General features: G+C 41.3%; 2 protein-coding genes across 4 annotated transcripts in view; one reads left to right on the top strand and one right to left on the bottom strand.

Annotated features, from left to right (window-relative positions):
* Positions 1-6,887, top strand: part of aspscr1 (ASPSCR1 tether for SLC2A4, UBX domain containing) — a 22,218-nt gene extending 15,331 nt beyond the window's left edge. Inside the window, exons 14-17 of the mRNA XM_005735716.1 lie at positions 1,651-1,702; positions 1,860-1,929; positions 3,765-3,952; positions 6,632-6,887. Coding sequence (XP_005735773.1) covers positions 1,651-1,702; positions 1,860-1,929; positions 3,765-3,952; positions 6,632-6,642 — 321 coding nt within the window. The 3' untranslated portion in view covers positions 6,643-6,887. The remainder of the gene's footprint in view (positions 1-1,650; positions 1,703-1,859; positions 1,930-3,764; positions 3,953-6,631) is intronic.
* LOC102200669 (UDP-glucuronosyltransferase 2A1-like) overlaps positions 4,549-14,357 on the bottom strand; it is a 13,374-nt gene continuing 3,565 nt past the window's right edge. The window contains exons 2-8 of one of the 3 annotated variants that reach the window (XM_005735718.1): positions 10,197-10,677; positions 9,928-10,076; positions 9,712-9,843; positions 9,419-9,506; positions 8,478-8,697; positions 7,991-8,288; positions 4,549-5,907 (exon numbers count right to left, since the gene is read on the bottom strand). In XM_005735718.1, the coding sequence (XP_005735775.1) occupies positions 8,009-8,288; positions 8,478-8,697; positions 9,419-9,506; positions 9,712-9,843; positions 9,928-10,076; positions 10,197-10,677 (1,350 nt within the window). In that variant the 3' untranslated portion in view covers positions 4,549-5,907; positions 7,991-8,008. Of the gene's footprint in view, positions 5,908-6,945; positions 7,379-7,990; positions 8,289-8,477; positions 8,698-9,418; positions 9,507-9,711; positions 9,844-9,927; positions 10,077-10,196; positions 10,678-14,357 lie in introns of those variants that run through there. The other 2 variants (XM_005735719.1, XM_005735720.1) reach the window with 2 other exon arrangements.

The following is a 14,357-nucleotide window of genomic DNA, read 5'->3' as shown; positions in this document are numbered from 1 at the left end:
ATTTAAAGGATGATTATTAGAGATTTTAGTAGTATTGGTAAGAACTGTTGAAAGTCGGGATTCAGAAAGTGGATTTTAAAACGCTGCGGTGCTTAGACGTTGTAATTTATGTGAAAAGATGCTCTAAGTGTTGTATTTTAGTATTCTTGGTTGTCACATATAAATCTAAAAAGATTTTTAGGAATGGTTTTGGTTGCTGATCCAGTGCGACGCACTTAAATGGAGCAGAGCAATCCTTTTTTCTCTGTCACCTGCTTATGAGTCAGAAAATATTTATGAAGTTTCATCTGTGAGACTGAAGGAAGCTATTGAACCTCTCTTTTTCAGGGCATTTGTTTACGTGGTAATAAAGCTCTTTAGGAGGCACATGTCACTTTCTCACAGCTCTGCACGTATGTGTCTGTGATAAACAGATCAGTTCTTTCAGGATTCCTGGAGCGGAGCGTCTGCTGCTCATCAGTGTGTCGTAAGAGGATCTGTTAACTAGATGAAGGAAGAGGGAAAGCAGCAGAAACATCTTTAGGACTTTAGTGTTTTTAATTTTGTTTTAATGTCTTACATACACACTTACCAATAAAAGGCCTTTTGAAGTCGTGAATAGTCTTAAATTCAGCTCGGATGGGTCGTAAACGTTTTAATTAAAATAATTTCCAGAACCCACCACCACTATTTCTACACACTGAGGTTTCGTAAGAGTAGGTAACATTAGCTAGCTTTAACTCATGCCTAAAAAACAATACAAATACAAAGAGGCACAAATTCTCAAGCCAGGCGTGGGTCAGTTTAGATCGTTTGGCCTCGAGGTTTACGACACACTGAGGAAAAACCCTGATGATGATTATATTGAAGAAGGCCTTGTTGGCCAGCCTGCTCGATGGCCTCAGGAAGATGTGAGTGTAACAACGAATGGCTTAATGATAAAGATTAATCTTGGTTTTAAAAGCTGGTGCCTAGAAATCCTCACGACGCAGCAGCATTAGTGTGCTGAGGTCTTTTTTTTTCACCTCCTACACCTCATCTTTTTAGATTTTTACTTAATACCCTGATTATTGCATTACATTTAGAATTATTTTTGACTGAGCTCTTTAAGTTTTTTCCTGCTTTCAGCTGCTATCCTCATTTTTTTTTTTTAGACTAATCTAGTCTTAAATTCAGCTCAGACTTATTTACACCTGCAGACATTGCGGCGACGATGACCACTCGCTGAAGCTCCTGTGCAGCAGATGTTGTCTTTCCTTTCTCTTAGTCTGACAGACGTGTGCCCTGCCTGCCTGTCTGTCTGCATTTCCACCTCATAATTGTACGGTTGATCATTTCTGGCTGCAACTGGCCCATTATACCCATTAAGACTATCACTGGAGAGGAATGTGGTGCTTCAGGGGTGAAAGTGTTTTCACTAACCATTTGATTGGTGCTCAATTTGTGGTCGGCTTCAAAGAACCAACGGTTGCTGGTTCAGGTCCCCCGAGCGATGAATCATCCCCAAAAATGAACCTGACTTTGACTTGGATGTGGCGGCAGCTCTCGGTTTGCGTGTAGCGGGAGGTGGTTTTGTTTGGATTCTTTCGTGTTTTGCAGAAATTGTAATGTGTGCCAGACATTTTTAGAAGCTTCCGTTCACTCCTGCTCTGCTCCTCTGTGTGTCTGCAGGCCGACCTGTTTCCTGGTGCGCTCGTGTACTTCGGCTCTGATGTCAAGACAGGTTTTTGTTTGATTTCCTTCTTTCATATGCTGACTTGGATTAGATACTGGTGTATTATCGAGGAATGTAATGTAACAAAACAATAGCTTACATTGTGTGTGTGTGTGTGTGTGTGTGTGTGTGTGTGTGTGTGTGTGTGTGCACGTTTCCTCCACAGATTTTTACATGAAGAGAGAACTGCTCGAATCCCCCGTCTCAGCCGTACAAGCAAACGAGTCCATTGCAAGGTATGTGCACGTGTCCGTGTGTGTTTTAAATGTGTAGTTGGTTGTGTGTGTGTGTGTATATATATGCATTTGTATCCCGCAGCAACCAACCTATTTTCCTGTCACAAAGCTGTCATCATTGGAATCCCTTTGAGGTTGTGCCTAAACAGCAGGTGCCCCCATGCGCCCTCATTTCCTACACACGCATACAGATTCTCTCTCGCTCGCTCAGACACACAAACACATACACGCACACCATTTTCCAGTCTGTCTAAAGATAGAGCCAGCGTCCCAAAATTCACCCCCACCTGTTGTCCTTCAGCTCCATTAACAAAGCCTCTGTTTCAGATCACTATCTCGTTTAGCTTCAAGCTCAGGGTTAGTCAAACTTAAATTTTTCCAGCATGTGTGATTCCTCATAACTTTGGAAGTAAAACACAGAGCTAGATTTTCATAGGTTTTAAAGATGAAAAGCCACATTTTTGCTTTTGTTGACGAGTATTTTCTTTCTGACCAACCTTGAACTTCACTGTGATGGAATACATCCTAGTTTCAAAAGCAAAACTCCACCTATTTAAGCAGGATGCACTGGGTTTATTGGTGTAGGTGTTATCCAAGGGTCTTGGTATGCATCCTACTCGGACATGGTGGTGTGCAGTCCTCCAGAAAACCAGCAGTGATGGTTTATAGCCCAGTAAAACATATCAGAGTTCATGAGGTAGAGGGAGAAACGCAAACACTGAAGTGTGAGAACGGACCGTGGCTGCAAATCTCACTTCATCTCATTATATGTTGTAACTAATGTCTTCTCCATGGTTGATTGGAGGACCAACAGCAGTACAGGCAACAGATTAGTTGTTCCACATGTTTTGGATGCTGCCCCCTGGTGACAGCAAACACCTACAACTTGTAGGTGATGGTCTATGAAGTTATGCATAGGCCCAACACACAGCTAGGCCAGTTTCCAAAGAAATGTAATTATTGGTGATCTGAAGGTTTGATCTGTTTTTTGTGCTTTAGAACAGTTTGGTTTGGGTTTCAGCTTTCAAACATGCATATGATAGAGGTGGTTAGATCATATGAAAGGTATGCTGTCACTTTTTAATTTTGAAAGTGCTTGTTTGAGCATTTTTTTTTCAAACTCTACTCTTTAAGAATTAAGTTCTTAAATATCGTCCACTTCAGTAAATGTTATTCTGTTTAAACAGGGTGACATAAACAGCAAGCCAGATGTAATCCAGTATCGATATTCAGCTGATATATTGGTCTGTTCATACTTTGGTTATACATGATATACTCTCTGATCCAGCTGTGACAGGTTCAGGTGACAGAGGAAATTACAAAATGCATTTTCTGTAGACAGTAACCGGAAAAATCACCATATGGGATAAATGGTTGGTCAAAACAAATCACTGTATCTGTAAGATTCCCCTTTTCCTACATTCAGTCTGTTTCAAGTTTTCAAATTTAGTCGTATCCTTTACATGATTGTAGTTTTCATCTATGAAATTAAGGGACAACATTGGTGTTCACATGTTCTTTATGATAGTTTAGACTTATTACACTGATCAACCAACTTTGATGTCCTGAAACAGTTTTTTTTAAATCAATTTTCATTGATATGAACTAAAGTGCCTGGATCACAGAGGCCCTCAGGATCAGTGGATGATGTCTCCATAGTTTGGCGAACATTCAGTTTGCGACTATTTTCCTTTGGCATAAGATGGCATGTTGTCTTTACTCACTTTACAACTAATTATGACTCAGACAAATGTGACAACTTTGTTCAGTGCAGCATCCTCTCATACTCGTGTCATTCATTTTGTTCTCTTTTGTTCTTTCCCTTCCTACTTCAGCTGCATGCTCCAGTCCTCAACTCCCTCCTCGAGCTCTGGTGGCTTCAGGGAGCCGCTGCCTCCCCCAGAGCCTACAGTGGAAGCCAGCGGATCCACACAAAACGAGGAAGATCCATTAACACAAACCCAGGCCGCCAAACCTGCCAGATCTGACCCGGGCAAGGTGCCTAAATGGCTCAAACTTCCAGGTCAGGACAGAAAATAGAGCACACATACAAAGAGAAAGGATCTGTGTTTAAGTAACACTGTTTTTTATTTGTTTTTTTTAATAAAGAAAAGAAAAGTACAGGTTACAAGGTACAATAACTGTTTCACGCATCTTCAACAGCACATGGAATCAACCCTTGATATCATGAGTGAGGTTCAGCCAAAAAGTTATCAGAAGAAGAAAAAAAACATGGTTGATTTATTATTTCACCCCTTTAAGATCCTCTCCTCGTTCATCTATGGCCCGCTGTGCTGGACTGCTGTCATTTCACACGGACTTCAAATACATAAACATTCACATTAAAAATTTATGAGGAAAAGATTGAAAATTGATCTGAAATTAGTGAAAGAAACTCTGACATTCACAATCATGTCTCTCTCAAATCCCAGTAAGCATCAAACAAATACCAGTTTGAGTCCACTGCCTTCTTTTAGTCCTCGCTGTCGGTTTGAATAATTAAACTTCCAGTCCTGCACAAAGAAAACCTGTAGGCACAGCAGAACTGCACCAAACACGTTAGCTGCAAAAGCTCCTAACACATTTAACTCAGAAAGAAGCATTGCCCCCCACCACCCCTTTTTTTTTTAAATTTAATGTTGAGAAAGAACAGAAGGCTTTGAGGCACACGATTCATGTCATGGTAAACACACACACACACAAACCACAAAACCACAGCTAATAGGACATGGCTTTTTGAAAGCTGAATTTGTGATGACTCAGAGGATCAGGATGCATGTAAGGATGATCCAATTAGTTCAGGATGGTCACCCCCTCCAGCCCATGAGACCACTACAGACACTCATCGTGCCCAGGGAGAGAGCCTGCTGCCGGGCCACATCACACAGCACGAGCCCCTGTGGTCTGTCCAGTCCCAGCGCCTCTCTGTTGTTCTACTGTGGTTGTCTCTGGTGGTCACCGTATTGATGTTTTTGTTTGGTACATGGCTCTCTTCTTCTCTGTCTTCATCTTGTTTGTGTTTCTGTTCATTTTATTTCTGGCTGATCTCCGTGTGTGTCCTTCCGCATCTCTGAAGAAAGTCGTGGCTGTTTTGTCTTTCATGAGGAAAGTTAAAAGAAAAAGTGGGGAGGCTGAATCAGGAATTATAGATTCCATGTGTGGACCACTACAGAGGACACACACACACACACACACACACACAGAGCATATGAGGCTTGTTGGCATGTCTTCGTTAGTGTGTTCAGTAATGGGCAGAGTGTTTTGATGCTTTCCCGAGGATTCGGTATTAGAGCCAGCACACTTGTAGTGTTCAGCCTTCTGGCGTCTTTCTGGCCCTCGATTAAAGCCCGGCATCTTTTAAACTAAACTTCTTCTCCTTCCTGTTTCATGATGATCTGCCTTGTGTCGTGCTGACTGGATTTATTGCAGGTTTCATGCTGTGAAGGGTGTTTTGAAAAACAGCGCTGGGGTGGATGATACCAGGTTTGTTTTTAACTGGTTTTCATTGCATCCAGGCTCGGTGTTTGTGTATTGATCTGGACAACAAAGCGTGTTTAACATATTCAGGATTTGTTTTCCTTATCTGCCTTAATTCACTCTGTCATTAATCAGCACTTGAAGGCAGTCATCAACTTTCTGCGTGTGCATTTTAAAGGACAAGTTACAAACAGTTTACTCCTAAATATCTGTCTTATTGATGCTTGTTGGGTAAAGAAAAAGCTTTTGATGGTCTCTGTGTAACTTCAGATTCAAAATGAGACCGTGGTGAGGTATGCTGTAGGAGTGACAGATGAGTTCAAGGTGGGTGTGGGATCACATCGGGGATCTGTTCAGAGCCCCTTCTGTGTTTGCAGTGATAATGGACAGGCTGAGATCAGGCGGGAGTCTCTGTTGAATATTGTTTTTGCGGATGACGTCATGATCTGTAGTCAGAGGAAGCAGCAGGTGGAAGAGAGCCTATAAAGGTGGAGGTATGCACTGGAGAAGAGAGGAACGAAAGTTAGTCCAAGCAAGGCAGAACACGTGTGAAAATGAGGAGGAGGCAGGAGTAACAGTGTAGAGGTAGTGAACCTAACGGGTTCAAACACCTGGGTTCAGCCATTCAAAGCAACGGCCAATGTACAAAAGAAGTGAAGGGGAGAGTGCAGGCAGGATGGAGTGAATGGCAACGTTTAAAAATGACAGTGAGAGCAGCAGTGATGTAAGGTTGTGAGACAGTACCACTGATAAAAAGACAGGAGGCAGAGCTGAAAATGCTGAGCTTTGCATTGGGATTGATCAGAAAAGACAGGATTAGAAATGAGTAGACATTTCTCAGCTCAGGGACAGCTCCAACTGAGGGTGAGGATGAAGTCAAGGATGGCCTCCGGCCCTGTGCTGCATTTTTTTTTCCGCCCCCTCTCGCCCCATTTTCCTGTCTCTCTTTACTATTTCACTATCCTATAAAGGCAAAAATGCCCCCCTAAAAATCTTAAAGATGTAGACACACTGTCTCAAGAAATATATATATTGAGCTGTAAACCAGCTGTTACTGCTGGCTCAAAAGATTTGCATGCATAGAAACACCACTTACTAACAAAAGATAAAATTACATGGTAAAAGAAAGGGACAAGGAGGGGTAGTTAAATGGGAGCTAAGAGAAATACTGTGTATATTTTTTGTTGGCAGTGCGTTTAATTCCTGCTTTCCGTTTCTTCTACAGGTAAGAAGTAAAGCTTCTGCTGTGCTGAGGACCCACCATGACAGACTGATGCTACTTAAATGTTCGCTATGCTTCACTAGAGGCTCGGCTTTGTGACCTGCAGTGGATTTAATCCATCAGAGCTGAAGCAGAGGTTTTAAAATGGTTAAAATAAAGATTGAAATGATTGAATGCGTTAATTGTCAAGAAGATTGGCGTGTTTGATTCCTGCTGAGAGAAAAGTGTAGTGCAAAGTGAATAAAGATTGATGAACAAATGTGTCTGTTGTATTGAATTTGAATTATGCTAGCACTTAATCACATGGTGCCACATCTAGGTAAGTTTGATCAGGATCTGCAGTTAACATTTTCACCATCACCAGGGTAAAGGCTGAATATTATAATGATATTTCTCTTGTTTATTTATTCGTTGCTGTCTACTATTCATATTTTATTCCAGTAAAGTTGGTGTGGAGCACCCACAATTTTCTTGTGCATGTACAGTGACAAGGGTTGTTCAATTCTATTCTACAGTTTGGAAATGCCACAAAGTATTGGATTTTGGCATTCAGAGAAGCAGAATAAGGAGACAACATAGGTTTGTGTTGTCAGTGCACCATCTATCAAAGTTGCTACCCCCACACACAACATGAAAAACAGCTTTGATGATTCTCCATCTGCTTGCATTACACTGCAGCCCTCCTCACAGCAGGCTTAGCAGATAACAGGTGCTGTTTTAAAGGTGAAACGTCCCTGGAGGCTTAAAGACCTTTAGCAGGAAAAGCACAGGGTGAGACAAATTTCATTAACGACCGCCCATTTTATGTAAGCGTCCCAGTGAGCTGCACACTCCACAACCTGGATCACTTTAGTGGTTTAGCAGTCATTCTTAACTGTGTTTCTCCTGCTGAGGTAAACTGTTGAATGTGTCTAGGGAGGGAAAATTTGGGTCAGTTTCTGCAGTCAGAAAATCGATGGACTATTGAAACTTTCTCAGCACATGCCGTCAAGGGAAAGGAAGGACAACTATTTCACCTTGCAGAAGTTTAAACAGGTTTAAGTATAATAAATGTTTTCTTCTTTTTGGATGTTTGCAACATTTCTTAAAAGTTTGCAAACTCCTATCCATCCATCTTCTCCCACTTTTTAAGGGGTTAAAGAGGGGCTGGAGCCTGCAGCTCTCATAGGGTAAGAGGCACAGTAGACCCTGGGAAAGGTAAGGAAACTTGCAGTAACCTTCCGTGCTCTGGTTGTAAATCCAGCATGAAGGACAGAGGAAAGTGAGGAATGAGACCTCTTGGTCTTCTGCTTTCTGACTGGTTTACCCCCACTGCCATTTCTTCTGCCCCAAGCAACCTATCACCTTTTGCAATGTATTTACCTTCAAAAATATCTTTCTTCAGTCCTCCTTCTCTCTTCCTCCTCGTCGTCTGCACTGCTGCAGGAAGCAGCGTATGACCACCCAACACAAAGCAGCGGCAGTCATCAAAGTGATGAGCAGGACAGCGCCTGTGTCCAAGCTGTGGTACTGGAACCAGTTCAGATTATGTGAAGCCAACCGCAAATGCCTAGCTCCACCATGTCTCATAACAAACTCCAACCAGAAGACGGCAGTATTCAGTGGCGTCACCGGCTGGTCGCGGTGCACCGCCGACAGACGCTGCATGCTGGTCTTGTAGCTGTGCATCATGGGAAACGTACAGGAAGTCACATGGCTGTTTCATTGTTAAACAAAAGTGCACTTTTAATGTGACGGAGCAGGGTCAAACACAGGAAATCAAAATTTAGTAACGGTCCAAGTGCATGGAGATCTGTCTTTGCACAGAAATGTACATAAAATACATTTTTCACAGTATAATCACCCTTACCTCGGCTGGTTGACGATGGCATGCAGTGCTTCTGCCAGCTCCTTGGCTGTCACTTTGTTGAAGTCGAGGACGATGGCAGTGCCGAGGTGGCTCATACGGTTAAGATTATAAGACTGATCGCCAAACACCGGCAAGCCGACCAGAGGCACGCCGTGAAACACAGCTTCGTACAGACCGTTAGTGCCGCCATGAGTCACGAATGCTCGTGTCTTCGGGTGACCTGAGGGGGGGAAATAAACAAAACTGTAACTGTGAAAGAACCTAACAAAGATTTTTGAAAATGTTGGAAAAAATAGGCCGTGTTAGGCTTTTCTTTTGAAATCACACTGAGCTAAATCAAGGTGAAAAGGTTCGCTTTGACTGAAGAAGTGCTTTGAAACTGAAATTCAAGTTTTGCTATTTAAATTTTTTTTTTTAAAAATGTGTTTCAGAAAACAAATGAATTATTTTGTTGTGGGCGTGTATCAAGAGGAAGAGGCGGGGCACAGACTGATGTTTGACAATTTATAAATTAGCAGTTTGGTTGAAGATGGCCACCACTTCCCAGGCTGACGGCAGCCAACAGGTAAACACTATTTCTGATTATTCTATGATGGAATATATTAGCAGGTGAATGTTTGTACCATGTTAATATACATATGTTTAAAAATGTATTATGGCGTCTTTAATTTGCAACAAATGTGACACAGGAGCTGTCTATCATTAGTCTACGCCCTGTCCCTCCCCCTGGATACACGCCCACAACACAAAAGCAAGGTCACAAGTCTGAAACTTAAAAAAATTTGATTAGAATTATTTTAATTCATTTCTTTTTAAAAACATTTTTTATTCATTTTAAACAGCACAATAATTTCAGTTTCTAATCACCTTTTCAATTAAAAAAAAAAACGAAAAAAAAAAACCCTTCTATACAATCCTATAATAACATAAATGAGTCTCACCGAGCAGATCGTTCTGAGGGATCCAATCAGAAATCTTTATGTTTGGCGCAAGTGCAGGTGGAGCTTCACCACGGTGACGCCAAATCACCTGAAAGGAATGATATACTCATTGGTTCAAAGAACCAACAAACATCCAGGTAAAGTTCTTGCACTCAAAGCACTTTACTGAGCTTTCCTCATTCATCCATTCGTACTAGCACTTTTTCAATGCTAAAATGCTTTAAATACATTCATTCTGCAATGGATGCAGTGATATGATAACCCATATTCTGTTTGCCTGTGAGTGCCCTGACCTTCTGAGGGATTCGTCCTAAGGCGGTGGCGATGACGTTGGTGCGCTCCATCGTCAGATTGGGTACCATGGAGCCAAAAGAAACAACGACTACACCAGCATCACCTGAACTCTGCACAAAAGCCTCCAGGTCCTGTAAGGTGTGACATCATCATTACATCATCATTTAACTGTGTCATTTCAGAATACAAGTACTGTCAATGATCAGAGTCCACACCTCTGGCAGCTGATTGGCGGGTCTGCAGTTCAGACCACCCACGTGTTTGAAGTTGGGTGGGGTTGGCCGTGGCGTATCGATGTCCCAGAACGTCCTGATGAGCCACACGTCAGCCTTCCCCAGAGTCTCACACACACTGGTGGGAGTTCCTGTTTATACAGCAAATAAGGAGTATGACTTCAAAATAAAAGCTTGGATTAGTTTACTTTTATTCCTTATGCCTCATGAATTCAGACAGACGATGACATCAGTATGATTTCACCTCTGACCTTTAATCTCACTGTAGTATTTATCCATCGTCAGCTTCCAGCCCAGTTCGGTTAGCACTGATGACGCCACATATGTCACCAAGTTGATTAGTCTCTCCGTGAACGTCATGTGGTCGTTGTACAGCACAGGAGCTACCGGGACATAAGACGGCAGAAACACAGCGTGGCCACAGTGACGCTCAAAAACACTGCCTAAGCTCAAGCGTAGCGAGATGACGAGCGGCACGCCGAGCACATCAGCCACCAGGTCGCCACACATTACCAAGGAGTCAAGTAGGACCACGTCGAAAGCGGCATCCCGCAGAGTTGCCATCAACTGATCGTTCTTTAGAATCCCGTCACACTGCTGCCTCCCGAAGTCCAAGCTCCGCCCCATGAAGTCGATCAGCTTCATGGCCACTTGCAGCATTGAGGGGTCGTGCATGGAGAAGTGGATGAATTTCTCAATGGGGCTCAAATATTCCTCCTTGCTGTATGGCACCTGCAGGGAAAAAAACAAAACAAAACCCCCTGATCAAGTTATTGATTCTTTTTAAATATCAACACTTCAGAGTTCTTTTGATTCCTCATAGGGATCTGATGGAAGACAACACACTGCTCAGCAGTATCAGTTATCGCCTAGTAAGGGTGTGTTGTGAGTTCAAAGACAAGCACAAACAAATAATGAAAACAGAAAAAAAAAAATAAGACTGAGGTCCTATATCAGGAGGCTTCCATGGTAGTGAACATTCACTTGAAGTAATGTTAAATCAATATCAGATTATCAACATTATTTTAATTTATTCAATGCTGAAATCTGACATTTTTCATCACATTTTTACATTTAATATTGAACCAACAAGGAAATCAGGATTAAAACAGGACTTTGCAGGTATTTCAATCAGTATCAAACCACTGCAAATTATTTAAACCTGTGGGGAAAAATATTATGCATCATGTAAAAAAAGGATAAACATTATCTGTAAACCATTCTGTTACAATTGAACAGTTTTTAAACATTTTTAAGCATAAGGGTTTATCTAATATAAAAATGACAATGAAGATCTTTGCATCACTTAAGAAAAAAGTTTATTTTATAAAAAACATTATTTTCTTTAACATATTACTTTAAATTCCCTGTTTTTTGTTTACACCAGGATGGAGGTGGATATCTGGCGTCCTGCACCACCCAACCAATCTGCAATCAGCTCTCTTTAATTCACACCACAGATTTTCAATAATATTCAGGTCTGGGGACTGAGAAGGCCATTCCAGAACGTTGTACTTGTTCCTCTGCATGAATGCCTTAGTGGATTTTGAGCAGTGTTTCGGATCGTTGTCTTGTTGAAAGATCCAGCCCCGGCGCAGCTTCAGCTTTGTCACAGATTCCTGGACTATGGTCTCCAGATTCTGCTGATACTGAGTGGAATCCATGTGTCCCTCAACTCCCAATTCCCAGTCCCTGCACTGGCCACACAGCCCCACAGCATGATGGAACCACCATTTTTTACTGTAGGTAGCAGGTGTTTTTCTTTGAATGCTGTGTTTTTTTTTCCTCCATGCATAACGCCCCTTTGTTATGACCAAATAACTCAATTTTAGTTTCATCAGTACACAGCACCTGATTCCAGAATGAAGCTGGCTTATCCAAATGTGCTTTAGCATACTTCAAGCTGCTCTGTTTGTGCTGTGGGCGGAGAAAAGGCTTCCTCTGCATCACTCTCGCATGCAGCATCTCCTTGTGTAAAGTGCGCCAAATGGTTGAACGATGCACAGTTACTCCATCTGCTGCAAGATGATGTTGTAGGTCTTTGGTGCTGGTCTGTGGGTTGACTCTGACTGTTCTCACCATTCGTCGCTTCTGTCTCTCCGAGATTTTTCTTGGTCTGCCACTTCGAGCCTTAACTTGAACTGAGCCTGTGGTCTTCCAGTTTCTCAGTATGTTCCTAACTGTGGAAACAGACGGCTTAAATCTCGGAGCAGCTTTCTGTATCCTTCCCCTAAACCATGATGGTGAACAATCTTTGTCTTCAGGTCATTTGAGAGTTGTTTTGAGACCCCCATGTTGCTACTCTTCAGAGAAAATTAAAAGAGGAGGGAAATTTACAATTGACCCCCTTAAATACTGTTTCTCATTACTGGATTCACCTGTGTATGTAGGTCAGGGGTCACTGAGCTTACCAAGCCAATTTGAGTTCCAATAATTAGTTCTAAAGGTTTTGGAATCAACAAAATGACAATAGTGCCCAAATTTATGCACCTGCCTGATTTTGTTTAAACAATTATTGCACACTTTCTGTAAATCCAATAAACTTCATTTCACTTCTCAGATATCACTGTGTGTGTCTCCTATATGATATATTTAACTGACATTTTTTATTGTAACAACCAACGATTTATACAGGAAAATAATGACTATTAACAAGGTTGCCCAAACTTTTGCATCCCACTGTACCTTTGAAGACCATAAGTCACCCAAACCAGCTGTTATATTAAAATATCATAACACCTATGCTGATAATAATCACCATGGCTTATGAGAATTCTGACTGGTTCATACATTTGCCATGACTCGTTGGGATCATTGTCCTCTTCATTGCAGCGTGGACTTTGGATGTTTCTCGAGGAGGATATGGGGGTCATGAAAGCTCCTCTGTAATTATCCAGGAGCTAGGAACAATTTCTGTGTCACTAATACTGACCTGCATAATGCACCACTTCATGTTTTTTTTGTTTTTTTAAGTTATCCTGTCTATGATAACTAGGGGGAAAAGAATAAATAATGAGTTCATTAACTGGCTTTAGAGCTTGATAAAAAAAAAAAAAAGATTAATGTTTGACAAGGATGGCAATCAATGTTGTGCTGTCAGGGCATAAAGGATATTTCCTAGTAAAGTTTTGGAGCTTTGTTACACCAAGCCTGCAGTTCAACCGCCACACTCGGTAGCATCCAATTCTGGGGGTACTGGAAGTAAGACTTGTTATAACAAAACCTTCAGAAAAGTATTAGCATGTTTCAGCAGTGCCATCTACAAATTGTACTCCTTAAGACAGGGTGCACTTTTCAGTTACTACCTTTCTGTATTGTTCTGAATGGCCTATCTGAGCCACAAGTGCATCATAATGCAGGTGCAGTAACCTGTGTCCTTTTTTCAGTTGTGACACCTTTACATGAAGCTTTTCTGAAAACCTTTTCACAGTTTGTTCTAAAAACAAGTGAAGCTTGTGCAAGAAATTTCATTTTCATAAGGAAATCCTGAGAGTTATCTAAAGGCCTAAAGAGTCCACCAGCTGTATCCAAACCAAAATGATGGTATTCCCCACCATCCATGTTTTATCCCTACCATCCATCTTTGGGTAATTCTGGGTGAAACACATGCAAAATGCCCAAGACTGCAGTCAGTGCCACTAAAGAGACTGAAAATGTTGAAGCACAGTATTTTAAACTTGTTATTAGGAACTCAGTAGTTGGAGCTTCAGCACCACCATCAGTATCAGTATGATGTGAATCAACAGCTGATGTACAGCAGTCGTGAGCTCTGTCCAGTGATACAGAAGTCTCACTGACTTCTAAACTCAGCTAATAGTCCCTGCCATTTCTTTTAACTGGTGGCTTGTGTGCAACTGAGTGACAAATGTCTGAAACCCCCGACTCCACGCCAGCATTGACCTAAGGTTGCACCTCGTTGACCAATTTGATTCCATTATGAGTGCTTTTAAAAACCAGTTAAAAACTTTTGTATTCAAACAAGCCTTTTGTTGATCTACGTATTTTATATTCTTTACATTATTTACATTTAACCTCTTACATTGTGTATAATGTCTATTGATTGTACTGTTTATTTTAATCTTTGTGTACAGTGCTTTGTGACTGCCTGTCTGTGAAAAGCGCTTAATAAATAAACTTTACTTACTTACTTACTAGTAGTGTTGTGCAAGTTCAGACTTTTATAACAAAGGATATTTTAAGGACTTGTTTTAAGGACTTGTTTATCTTACTGTGCTTAACTGGAATCTGAAATAAGACAATGAAAAGATGTTAATAAAAAGAGGGAGAACTTAAAATTCAAATACATACTAATTACTTACACATTATCCCCCAGACGTTTCTCGCAAATTCCAATAAAATTTCACCTTCACAATTCCACCCCTATAATACAGTTAAAATACTCTAATTATCTG

Source organism: Pundamilia nyererei, unplaced genomic scaffold, assembly GCF_000239375.1.
Source record: "Pundamilia nyererei isolate P.nyererei 1_Seehausen unplaced genomic scaffold, PunNye1.0 scaffold00065, whole genome shotgun sequence".
NCBI classification, from domain to species: Eukaryota; Metazoa; Chordata; class Actinopteri; order Cichliformes; family Cichlidae; genus Pundamilia; species Pundamilia nyererei.
The sequence above is the reverse complement of the archived record's forward strand: the minus strand, read 5'-3'. Positions and strand labels throughout refer to the sequence as shown.